Here is a 12,970-nt window from a genome sequence, read left to right on the forward strand (position 1 = left end):
AGTGCGTTCATGCATGCACAATTCCAAGCCTAGAATTTCATCTTTGAGCATGTTGAAAGGGCAAGGCCATTTTTATTTTGCAAAGGGCGCTTCCTGATGGCGCTCAACTAAAAGGCGTTAGATATGCTACCTCTGCATGAGGCCGATTAGAACACCAATATTATTCAAAACTCCATGGCTCCTAAATGAAGTCACTGTCAACACAAACAGAACAAACTGCAGAGTGGGTCAGACTTTAAATAAAGCATCTGTCACCAAAAACGCTCCCCTCAAATCCATCAATATACATAATCCCATCAATATACATAATCCCATTACAGTCCATCTCATTCGACATCCATTCAGCCATAAATTATTCATGTATTTGTAAGTCACCTACACGTTTTGCTTTAAGAGCGTTGAGAATATTTAAATCCAGATAGCGGCACGCCATTGGACAAGCTGCTATCACCTGATCCCTATTTGGGGCGGGTCCAGGGAGGCTAGAGCTCCTAACATACAATTGCAATCAGGAAGATTTTGCCCAACAATCAGGGAGATATTTGGGATTACATTCAACAGAAATGGACAAAAGTTTCCGTAATCAGGGAGATTTTCGAAACCGTTCATCAAAACGTGGAATAACTGGTTGTTTTTTGAGGGAACTTTCAGCAGAATGAGTGAGAGTTGGAAGCTATGGAGGGGTGTGTTCAACCCCTTGATTTGTCGGCTAGGTAGTTTTGTTGATCATACAGGGACATAACGATGATGTGGTCTGCGGCATCTGGTTGACAAAGCATTGACAGCGTTGACCGTCACCATGGAGGTAGCTGTGACCAATGAACACATTGCTAGGCTGTGATTGGTCATCTCGATGAAGTGATAGTCACACGTATCTCACCGCAGCCCCTTGTAAACGTTTATAAGGTGCTACATGGTCTCATAATAAAGGCACATTGCCGTGTTCAAGAGGTATCAGGCCTGAGTTAACGAATCCAGGTTTACCAAGGGCCTGTCAAAGTGCGGCGGGGATAGGACACAAGAGGGCGCTATTGTGTGTAAAACTCTTAGCTAGTTGCCTGCCAGCATAGGGAACAATGCAATTGTAGTATTCACTCTACCGGTGGAGTGAAGTAGACCCAGTTTTATCAAGCGTCCTGCTATCCAGTGAAAACAAAACCGGAAATCACAGCAAACATTCCATTTTCAACTTACCCATTGTAGGCCGCCTTGACTGGTATCTGGGAAATCTCTTCCTCGCCCATATTCATTCCAGGCATAGGGCTGCAGGGCACTGACTAGTTTTTACAATCCAGGCACGGTATCTGAAAAGAAAGTAGAAAGAAACAACAATAATGAAAGCTCAACACTAAAAAGTTAGTATCGGCCGCAACTTGTGCGTTTCAGACGCAATACGCATACGTGTATCTTTCCGAAATACTAGCTAGTTCAAGGTCCCTTAACCATTTCATTGACAGGCCTGGACCTGTTAGCTTGCCATTAAACTGTTCCGCCAGCTTTTTCACTCACTGTTCATATTTGAATGTTGTCTTTCAAAATTGTCAAGCAAGGGACTTGTAATTTAAACTGGTATGAAGAAGTTGATGGGACTTAAGTAATAACTAGCCAGCCGGACTCGTTGGACAGAACTCTGACTGGTCCTCGGGGTATTTTAAGAGAGAGCACTTGGAACTGCTTACATGTACGTAACTGATTCTGCTGGCAAATCACTAAAAACAAAATTTAGGCCAAACCATGTGTGCACTATACAATTCCCACTGAAGAACTACCAAATTTGCTGTCACTGTGTAGGAAACTCATTGGGAGCAAGTCACATATATCATGTCTGAAATCCATTGACACACAATTCACAACTTTTCCAGTCAATGTATTGTAATTTCACTCCTTGATGTTGCAAACGGTAAGAAAAACCTGCGTTCAGACAAAATGTTTACTCAAGAAAGTTAAGTATGTGTTCATCAATTAACAAGAAGTCATTATTGCGAGGAAGCAAGACAAAGTTTTCCGATGGAGAGATGTTTTCACAAGGTTAAATTACCACTTCAAGGACTGATTCAAGTCTTCATACCAATTAAAATCAACAATATGATGGGACGGTAAAATGCTACGGGGCAAATTTTCTTTCCTGTGTGCAGTAAAACAAAATGCCTTCACACCATGCAGTCTCTTCCTTCGTAAATGACTCGAAGAAGTGACACCAAACCCGTGTGTACATGTCTTTGTCTCCAATTACTTGAGGGCCAAAGAGGAAATTTTACTCTGAAAGCCTTCTGTGAAATATTTTCTTCTGAATTTAAAGGCAATGGACACTATTGGTAATTACTCAGAATAATTATTAGCATGAAACCTTACTTTGTGACGAGTAATGGGGAGAGGTTGATGATATAAAACATTGTGAGAAACAGCTCCCTCTGAAGTAACATAGTTTTCGAGAAAGAAGTAATTTCCCTCGAATTTGATTTCGAGACCTCAGATTTAGAACTTGAGGTATCGAAATCAACCATCTAAAAGCACACAACTTCGCGTGACAAGGGTGTTTTCTCTTTCATTATTATTTCGCAACTTCGACGACCAATTGAGCTCAAATTTTCACAGGTTTCTTATTTTATGCATGTGTTGAGTTACACCAAGTGAGAAGACTAGTCTTTGACAATAACCAATAGTGCCCAGTGACTTTAACTCATATTCAAGAAAACTGTCTAAAACCCTTACAAAAATGCTGATTACAGTTAAGGACAAAATAAGGACGTTCCTACATTCTGCAAATCGTTCTTAAAGGTTTTTGACTATTTTCTCCTGACTCACACAACGGATTAAGCCCACATTTTCACAGGTGAACTACGATAAACACCAACAAAGTGACCAAGTAGAAAACATCCAAAGACCATGTTTCAACTCTTCGTGCTTTACAGCCAAACTTCCAAAACTAAGGTGTAGAATGACGGAACAGTTTTGACAAAACTGGGGGAGAACGCCACCTTGATTTTCTCCCATTCAACTCAGTGTAACCAAACAGAGGCTGAAAGGAAAAATAGTCTGGTTCTTTTATGTACCATCAATATTTAGCAGTCCGTAACTGTTACTGGATACAGGGAACGTGACCAAGCTGCGTCTATCCTGTGTAATACCTCTTTAAGGTCACACCAGTCTCATATTCCAGTGAGCTCACTTCAACCTTCTCAAATGAGATGTCACCAACTGCATACATAGTGGTCATTATTCACCAAAAGCTAATGTCAACACACCTGTCTGTTACTTTACTGTCTGTAATTTCATAGGGCGGTGTTTAGATGCGATCAGCCATGCACCCTTTTATCCTTGCATCTGTATGAATGCAACTAAGCACATGATGAATGTTTCATGAGATACATTCAGTGCCAGGACAATGGCTGGGCAAATTCATCAACAATGAAAGACGAGTAATTTTATCTACTCCTGGGGCCAAATTCATATAGCCACCAAAATAAGCACTTTTGCAAATTGTTGAGCATGAAGAAGTAATTTTGATTACCAACCAAAAAAAAACACAATGTTTATTGCGTATTTTTATGCCTGGTTCCCTACTATTCTGATATTTATAGCAGATATTTGTTAAGCTTTTTTATACGTACATTTATTTTTAAACAGCACCTTGAAACTGGCCCTAGTTCCAAACCTCACACTTTTGTTAATCTTTTTCATTCATTCTCAGAAAGTAAAATTCAGACAAACAAACCGAGTAAATTACTCACTAACTCCAGAGAAATCCCGCCCTTCGTCCCACACAAGCTGTGAAACTGTGGGAACATTTTGGCAGTAAATTTGTTGCCAGCTGAGTGTACACAAGACACCAAACAAGGGAACACCTACTGAAGTCAAACAATGGCCATTCCTAGCCCAGTGGTAATGATGACTCACGCATGACAATGGACACAACAGGTGCTTTATCATGGGCCCCTTTCACAGGTGTAGACCTACAATGGCCACCTTAAATAAAGAACTTGTTTCTTCTATTTTGATTGACAGAAAATTTTGCCAGAAAATTTCGCCAGAAAATTGATGGATTGATTCTTGATTACAGCACACACTTTAGAAACTTAAGAAAATATAAATAGCTTTTTCAAACTGCCAATCAACCAAAGGGACCGTACATGTATTCTAATTAATGCAAAACATCTTTAGTAACCTGATGTTGGTTACAAAATTATTATAGAGGACCTTAGAAAACACATAAAAGAAGCACATGTAGCTAGGGACAGAATTTTTCTTTACAAAATGTAGGAATGACCCAGTCAGTTAATTTCATCATATTTAACAAAATAAATAAATCTAAATACAAATCTACCATGGTATTGAAAGAAATCCTTCACCAATAACATATAATGTTATGTGACTGGCCATCAAACAAGAAACCTGAGTCCAAAGTTGAAAATGGAAGTCTCCCTGTTAACTTCTTAATTGAAACTACCTCTCAATGTTATATTGATACAGAGAAATGACTGTGGTCTGTGATCGCACTTTTCCATAGAATATAGCCCATAATGCTCATTTGCTGATGTAATTGATAACAAACTTGTGCTCTTTGCTGTTTACAAAGTGGGTCACACTTTGGTTGGTAATAACTAAGGCCAGGAATAACACGTACACCATGGCCTCTGATGCCTCTGGTCTTGGTCTTTACCTTGGTGCCCCTTCAAAAGTGTCCCATAGACTTTCAGATTTTTGCAAAGTGCCCTTTGCAAAATGAAAATGGCCTTGCCCTTTCAAAGATGAAATTCCAGGCCAGATAACTACATTAGTAATGACCCTGAACAAGTTTGCGCATTTGTGATCCAGCCTACTTGTTATAAAGATGGTAATGGCAGTAGGAATCCTGCAAAACTATTTTGGTCGAAATTGCCCTCGTTGATAGAAAGCAATAAAAGTATACCAACAAATTTCCAAATATAAAACACCTAGAAGGAGACATTTGGATATTATTATTACCGTGGTGACTGTTTGTGAATGCTGAGGCCAGAGATGTAGTTGGTACATTCCTGTAGTTAGTGTCAACTCTGGATTGGTTTGATGTTACTTCCTGATAGTCCATGACGTTTTCATTTGCTTTTTCTCAACAAGTAGATGTACATAAAACAATTATATAGTTTTGATATTGATTGTGTATACTTGTATTTGGCCAGTGGATGTCAAGTTTCTATGTTTTTTAACGTGGACAATAAATAAATCTGTCTATCTATCTATCTACATGTATTGTATTCAGTATTCAGCTAGACTGGAATGATCATAGGTGACTTTTATGGTTCTTAAACATTTAGCCTAGTATGTAAATTAGTATTTACATTTTAAATTTAACAACAGCACGTAATACGCCATTGGCAGTCTGTACTTATCAAGGAAGAAGAAGTAGAAAAAACAGTCTCTTATCCTACCTTAGATTAGAGACAAGTATGATAGTCTAGTTTAAATTCTAATAATGCCCAGCTATTTTTGTTTCTCCAATTTATTTCATTTTTAACCGAAACAAACCAAAACAACAAAACTAAACTAAAACAATAGAACAAAATATTAATAAGAGGCACCACACCTTATTAAAACTTATTCTTATTCAATTTAAATCCTTCCTAAAAAAATAATAGTGAAAGAGACACTTGTTGCTTTGCCTTTCCTTTGATCAAATTGCGGGAAGTAATCTGGAAAAATCACCATTCAACCTGCACATTTTCCCCTACCAGCAAAACATACGAAAAAGACTGAGTTGAGACTCAAATCCAAGACTTTAGAGAATAGGAGTTTTAACTTTTCAATCAATGAAAAGATATAAAGATTGCGAAAAAATCATTTGACATGAAGCAAGAAGACACATTTTTAGTTTTAACTTTTTAGAGGAAAGCAGAGATAGCAGACAGAGAAACAAAACCACATAATTGCCGACGAAAACAAGGTCACTCTGGTGAAAATTACATAAGCTTGTCAGAAATATTGCGTTAGTCGTCTGACAAGGGTCCGTCTCTCCCCCGAGAACACACACCCGGCCCACCGCGCAGGCCGTGCCCACCGTAGGCCCTTGGCAGCCGCATGACTGATCACCGAATAGCCGGCCGTATGATGTCAGACGAGCCAGTTTATTAAAAAGGAAAAGATCGCAAACGAGAACAAAATACCTATATTTCCTCACCTTAAAGTATCTGTCAAATCCAACGATATATCCGATACGTAGCCAACTTTCTTCCTGTTGCCGTGACCAGATCATGGGGGGAAAGGTGTCCTCTTTCGGCAGACTGACTGTCTCGGAAGTTGACAAATGCTCCTCGGAATTTGTGGACACTCCTAAATCGCCATTTTGAAATGATGACTGAACACAAAACTATTTGAGGGGTGTTGATAAACTTTTTGACATAAGCTCCTAGAGGGGAAATATTTTATTACAAAAATCATTATGAAAACAACATTTAAAAAAGTATAAGTCTATTCACTTCAGACATATTATCATATGTAACGAAATCATGTAGATTTTAAAGATTTTTTTCTCAGTATATTGTTGCTTGTAGTTATTTAAGTTTCCAGTTATAAAAAAAAAAAACCTGTAGAAAAATGGCGAAGTCCAATTAGGAAAACGCTTCCGGTTCACAAGTCGGTAGTCTGGTCACAAGCCTTATCATTCCGGTTCATGGTCACAAAAATGTTCACATTATTGACAGTATAACATACGGCAGAAACCAGACTGTGGCTTATGCACCAAGAGGTCACAATGAAAAAGTGACATCAACACCAGAAATGCAATGAATGGAATTGGAATTGTGTCTTTTCATTGTCAATTTTAACACGATAACGAAACTTACTAATTTGGGAAACGTTTCATTTCAGACGACATCAATCTACCCGATCTTTTAATTGGAAATCCGTGAATGTGTAGGGTAAGTTTTAACCTTTTTCTTTAAAAACGTTCTCGCCCCATTTTTTCATGCACTCTGACTCGGTCATGTTAGTTTCAGTGCGGAGTGCCCATTTCACGACGTCTGTTTACTCTTCTTTTTATGGGTTGGCTGCCTTGTTAATGAATGGGATTACACACATAGTAATTGCTGTAAATAACCATGGTAATCTTAATAGTTTTAATTAAGAAATTGTTATTGCACTGTTGCAGTTTGCAAGAAATTGTGTATTTTACTATTTTTTAAGTTTTTTCCTTTTTTTAAATGCATCACTTTGTATGGGGATGCCCCCCCCCCACTCCTAGAACTATGAGTCAGTGAGGTTCATGGTTCTAGGAGTACCCCCCCCCCCCAAGCCTTGGATGGAGACAAAATAAATGAGCAGAAAAAACAAAGTTGCGATAACGTAACCCTCGGCAGGAGGTTTACGTTATCGCAACTAAAAAAACAGGGAAGTTTCCGTATGGCACCACTTTTTCTCTCGATATGAAATCATATAGTATCTAATTTACCTCAATGAGATATCCCTTTTTGTAAAAATGAGTGAAAAGTTGATGGCGCCATACGGAAATTTATCAGAAAAAAACACCCCCTTCCACTTGGACCACTCTTCTGATTCTACACTGATGATACTCGGCAAACGTATGCACGTGTGACCGATGAAACAAACAGAGGTAGGGTAAGAAGAGTTCTACATCTACATGACATATACGATAATTCACATCAAAGCCTTTTAAGTAACTGGATGAGGGGAGAATACAGCAAAGAAGTTTCAGTTTAAGATGTGGGAGGAAAACCCCAGAGAATTATTCCAGGGAAACTCACGCGGTCAAGTAGGGACTGAAAACCCAATTCACATAGTGCCCCTGGTGGTATTCGAACCAGGTTCCCAGAATGGGAAGATTAGAGCAGTGAAAACAGTCGTGACAGTTGTTGCGATAATTGAACCCTGCATCATCGTAACTTTCCATACTCCCGATGGTCGAGTTGGGAGGATGGGGGTAACAATTATCGCAACTATGACAACAGGCACAGGAAGAATAGATCGGTCCAGATGAGATAGGAGTTTTTTGTAATGTCTTCCATCTACACCCTTTGTTTATCTCTTCATCGTCCTCTGTTGAAATCTGGCTGTTAACCTGTTTTTAGCAGCTTTAAATTGGGTTCTGAACTTGACCTTGGTCAAGCGACATGGTATGGGCCACTGTAATATTCAAAATAAAATATTTAGGCTTTATTTTATCAAAATAAAAACCTTGTTTGTTTGATAAAACTGTATATATATATAGGCATAAAGTAAGGAGTCTGCATTGTTTACATGTATGGGAGTTGTACCGTGTACGGTATTGCAGCTGAAACTAGCCTGTCATGCAGAGCAATCCTAGACAATTAAATTCTTGCCTACGTGCACCATGTACCAGTTACTTCTTGCGTGAAGCAGGAATCATCAAAAGAAGCGTTTCCTCTCACATCCAATTACTCAGAATCACAATACAGTGTGTTACTCACTGACGGTTTGCAAGACTTCAGTGTTGTTTTGCACAGGGGCGAGCTAAGAACGGGCCCCAAAAAACCTAGTGTTACATGTTAATGTATAGTAAAACTGTAAACATTAAGTGGAAGCTGCAAGAACCTGAAAGCTTTCTGTAAGCATAAAATGGAAGAACCACAGCTTGAACAGAGTAGTTAATTTGATGAAGGTCCTTTTAAAACCACGCAGGGTTTGCCCTTTTTAAATGATTTGTCAGTTAGCATGTGATGTGTTTCACTGATACACCAGGTTTCCTTTCAATGTTGTCATTTATACTAGCTCAGGCCTTGTTATTTCATGAAATCTCTGCATAGATTGTTACATGTTGCCTCTAGAGGGCGGTTTTCAAGCACCACTGTGGCAGTCTTTTCATGTACACTGTATCATGCATGGAGGTACATGTAGAATCCATGATACCCGCTATCATGTACAAAGTTAATCAACTTACTTGTTGTAATGTACATCATATTGAATGAATATCAACAATTGTATAACTGTTTAAAAGGCTATAGAAAGAAGTATTTACATTGGCTCATTCATCTAAATACTGCATGTATTTTTTCTTCAAAAACACCACATACTAAATATCATGGAGGTAGTGAGCAATATAAATGGACCGTTACGATTTTGTCTCATTCGAGTAAGCTTTTTTCTTGGAATGAGAACTTGAAAGACTTTTTAATCTCTTTGAAAATGTGACTACATTGTCATAGCAGACAATAAAGATTTGTGACAAAGGTCCTATAGATTGTGGGTTGTTCAGTGTGTCAGTTTATTCAAGCATAACAAACCTGATTATGTTTGTAGGTTGTTGTCTAGGTACCTTCCTTATTTGGTTTGAAGTACTCAGTGGGCTTCCAGATCTACCCAAGGCCAAGCATAGGTTGGACACAATGAAATCTATTTTGGGTGTCAATGCACTACATGTATTGACGTTGGTTGGTCTCTGGTACCGTTGGTAGTTTCTGGTACGGTGTACCAGTTCTCATGCATAAGAGTATAATGGTGATGCTTTCCAAACGAAATGTCACAGGAACTTCAACCAGGACAGTAGTCATGTTCATCTCGCTACCGGCAGTGTGAATTTGCAACCATTGTTGTGTAGGCCTACACTTGTCTTTGTGCCTTGTAATTTGTGTAAGTCTGTTAACCTTTCCTTTTATGTTTTAAAACTGCAATATGAAAACGGGCGGGCAGTACTCGATGTAAGTTAGTGCATAGAGCAATGGCATAGTGTAGGCCCACCTGAAGGTTAACCCACCTCCATGGTTTACCTATGTAGGTGGGATGGTGATTATCTTTTGTTTGCCAACACTGCAAATATGTACGTGTTGTAAAAAAAAAAATGGGATGTTGTGACAGCAGTTTGTCAAGGGGGTTTAAAGTAGCAAGTTGTAAGCTCAGTCAGTACTCCTGTGAATGTTTTGGTCGTGGAAGTTTAATTAGTTGAATTAGTTTTAGAAGTTGCACTGGCCCTATTTTCACCAAAAGGGCAAACATTTTGGAGTTTTTTTTTTCTCTGGAAAAATGTTTACAGATGATGCTTTAAAAACTTGCCCATTGCCAATGGGGGAAAACCCACGCAGTCATAGGGACTGAAAACCCAATCCTTGAGCTCTTAGGTGGGATTTGAACTGGGACCACAGAGGTCAATTAGCCAACCTTAACCCCAGTTGCCTTTTGCTGTCAGTTTCACGTAGTTGACTTGTAGTGTTGTTATAATCTTGTGAGCGTTAGCTGGGACCCAGCCATGGGACACTGGTGCATTCTATCTACTGGTTGGGCCATCCAGCCTCGCTTCTATGGGGCACAAAACCTATCAAACAAAATAATTCATCCACAAGCGTACTATGATCCATGACGACAGTCCACCTTTAAAAAAATAAATCTTTAATAAATAAATAAATTAAAAGTAATTTATTTTATGTACAATGTCCTAAATGACTCCAGTTAGGTTTAGATGATTGTTTCTTTTTTTAAATATAGACAAGGCAAGTCTTGCTTATTAGCCAATTGAATGAATTGCATATAATCCACAATGTAAAAGGATTTCTTTAGACTGTGTTTCTAATGAGAGCTCTGGCACGCTTTAGCACAGTGAACACTTTAAAGTATAATTCCATCCGTGATTAAAAGGAAATGACAAACCTAATCCACTCACGACAGACGATAGATTGAGTCGTGAGTCTTTAATCCGATGGGGGCTTGTGTATAGGGGCCAGGTGTTTTGGAAACCCAGGATTCGTATTCATCCTCAATGCAGGCCTCAAATTAACCAGGGAACGATTTCATCCAGCACTTTTGCATAGACAAATATTTCGACTGAACAGATTTTGTGCACACAGAATGCTAACATTGAGTAAGCAAATGGTGCTTTTTTTAGTAGCAACGGACACATTTTGCATAGCAATTACCCATGCTGTATAAGCAGGAAATCGTTCACTGTTAACAGCAGTTGCCAGGGTGACTCTTGCAAAGTTCCAATAAAATTTTCTTATAGTGGGTCTTCCCAGCTCCAGAGAGGAAAATTGCTGTGCCCCCTCAAGAACGGAACTTCAAGACCTGTCAGGGCATGCATAGTACTTAACATCCATGCTTACTGACCGTTTGGTGCAAGTCAACTTTTGACCTATTTTTTGTATTTGATATGATGTATTTGTAGCCAAACTGAGGCTGAAAGGTCAGAGAGCATTGTCGCCGGACCTCAATGACATCATTGGTAAAAGGCACCCTATAAGAAAATTGTACATTTCTACAGAGAGCATTGCAAGGGCACCACGGCAATGACTAGGGAGCATGGCAAAGGCAATCGCTTCAGTGCCTCCAAGAAGTACGGACTGCCCAATCCAGGTGCAGTTATTGGTGACAATTTGCTCCTTTGTACCTCCAGGGAGGGGGGGGGGGTATATACAATCGTTAAAAACAATTATATTACCACCCCATTAACACCTTGTTACTGCAAGGTCACACAGCCATGGAGAAAGGCAAGGCTAGAACACTTGTTACAGTAAGTTGAAAAGAAAAGGATCCTTTGTTTGTATTGTAAAAATCAAGTGCTGCCTGTTGAAGAACTTTCCCTATAGTGGAACAGGAACTCTTTGTCCTAGGGGATGGGGTTGTAATATATGTCAATATTACAAACTTCCTGTGTAACCTTTTATCAGTTTGTTGTTGGAAGAGAAGAAACTGTGTCTGCTTGTGAAGTCAGTAAGAAGTAGAGCTGCTTCACCCCAGTAGAGCGAGCGACCTGGCCCTATTGCTGCACCCAATAATTTAGTTCAGGGATTGCCGTCTGGAATAAGATCCATGTTTTTTCCTCTTGCGAGTATTCCTGGTCTTGTATTTGTCGTAACCTGATGTATTTTCCAAGAGGCATTCGTACTTCGGACCTTTTTGAGTCATCAACTAATGGAAGCAAGTCAGGAAGGGGTTAGTAGAAGGGTTGCCCTACATTTATAGCGTGGGAGTTGGTGATATGTGGGCAGACAAGAGACTCCACTGAAAACATACTCTGAGCTGTTTCAGACTCTTTCTCTGGCGTTCTATCCAAGGATTGCCAGCTGAGATTTTGCAGAGACTTACAACAACGAACACCTCGTAAGCAAGTGACGAAGATCTTGTAATCAAATGATGAACATCTCGTAGACAAATGAAGCAACTTCATAACTTTGGATGCCATAATTTTAATCCGAGCTCTTTTAGACTCTTTCTCTGAGTTTTGTTCTTCAAGGATTTCAACCGAGATTCCATCAACGAACATCTTGCAAGCAACTGAAGCACCTTCATTCTAACCTTGCTTTGGATGCCAAATTTGTATCATTCGTGATCGTTGACTGCCCAGAGGTGAAATATTTTGAAGTGGAACTTTTGAAAGACCAGATAATGCATTATAACTAGTATGTTACCGTTGCAGCCTTTAGGTCTACCCATTCGACCAGTGAAGAAGCTGTTCTGAGACTTGAACTTAACCAGTCACTAGAGTTGAGCATTTTCTGTTTGGTCTTGTTTTGCTGCATTGTTTACCTTCTAACACTTCACATTGATGCTCTATGATTGACAAAAGGGATATCTGCAAGTTTTAAAGAGGATTAATGTTTTATCAAGGAAGCATTTTCTATTTTGTCTCAACACCTTCTTGAAAACACTTTACACTGATGGTCTGTTTTTGCCCTGATTGACAAAAAGGATCTGCAAATTTTGATCTGCAAGTTTGTGACTCTAAACAATTTTGAAGAGGATTGGTGTATTACCAAGGGATTTATCTTGAGGAGAAAGTCAGCCTTTTTAACCTAGACCCTAGAAGTAGGACGTCTTATTTGCTTCGTCCAGTGATTCTCAACAGCTGAGTAAACCATGAGATTTAATCACTCCACCGTTCGGTCTACCGGTCATGCCAATCAGTCCGAAGCACAGACTGCTAAACCCAGGGGACGAGATGGAGTCAAAGTTTGGATTTGTAGTCAACAATCAGGTAAAGCGATAAAATCTACTCTAAAAGCATATTTCTATCTCCAGAAACCCTGGTGAA

At 39.2% G+C, this 12,970-nt stretch overlaps 2 protein-coding genes across 3 annotated transcripts in view; one reads left to right on the forward strand and one right to left on the reverse strand.

Moving 5' to 3' along the window:
* The window catches only part of LOC117302198 (protein kinase C iota type-like), a 29,381-nt gene extending 23,071 nt beyond the window's left edge, over positions 1 to 6,310 (reverse strand). The window contains exons 1-2 of the mRNA XM_033786015.1: positions 6,155 to 6,310; positions 1,195 to 1,304 (exon numbers count right to left, since the gene is read on the reverse strand). Coding sequence (XP_033641906.1) covers positions 1,195 to 1,259 — 65 coding nt within the window. The 5' untranslated portion in view covers positions 1,260 to 1,304; positions 6,155 to 6,310. The remainder of the gene's footprint in view (positions 1 to 1,194; positions 1,305 to 6,154) is intronic.
* Positions 6,311 to 6,748: 438 nt separating this feature from the next.
* The window catches only part of LOC117302214, a 43,324-nt gene continuing 37,102 nt past the window's right edge, over positions 6,749 to 12,970 (forward strand). The window contains exon 1 of one of the 2 annotated variants that reach the window (XM_033786036.1): positions 6,749 to 6,893. The gene's annotated coding sequence lies outside the window, so the exon portion shown is untranslated. Of the gene's footprint in view, positions 6,894 to 9,352; positions 9,580 to 12,970 lie in introns of those variants that run through there. The other variant, XM_033786037.1, reaches the window with a different exon arrangement.

Source organism: Asterias rubens, chromosome 18 (genome assembly GCF_902459465.1).
Source record: "Asterias rubens chromosome 18, eAstRub1.3, whole genome shotgun sequence".
NCBI classification, from domain to species: domain Eukaryota; kingdom Metazoa; phylum Echinodermata; class Asteroidea; order Forcipulatida; family Asteriidae; genus Asterias; species Asterias rubens.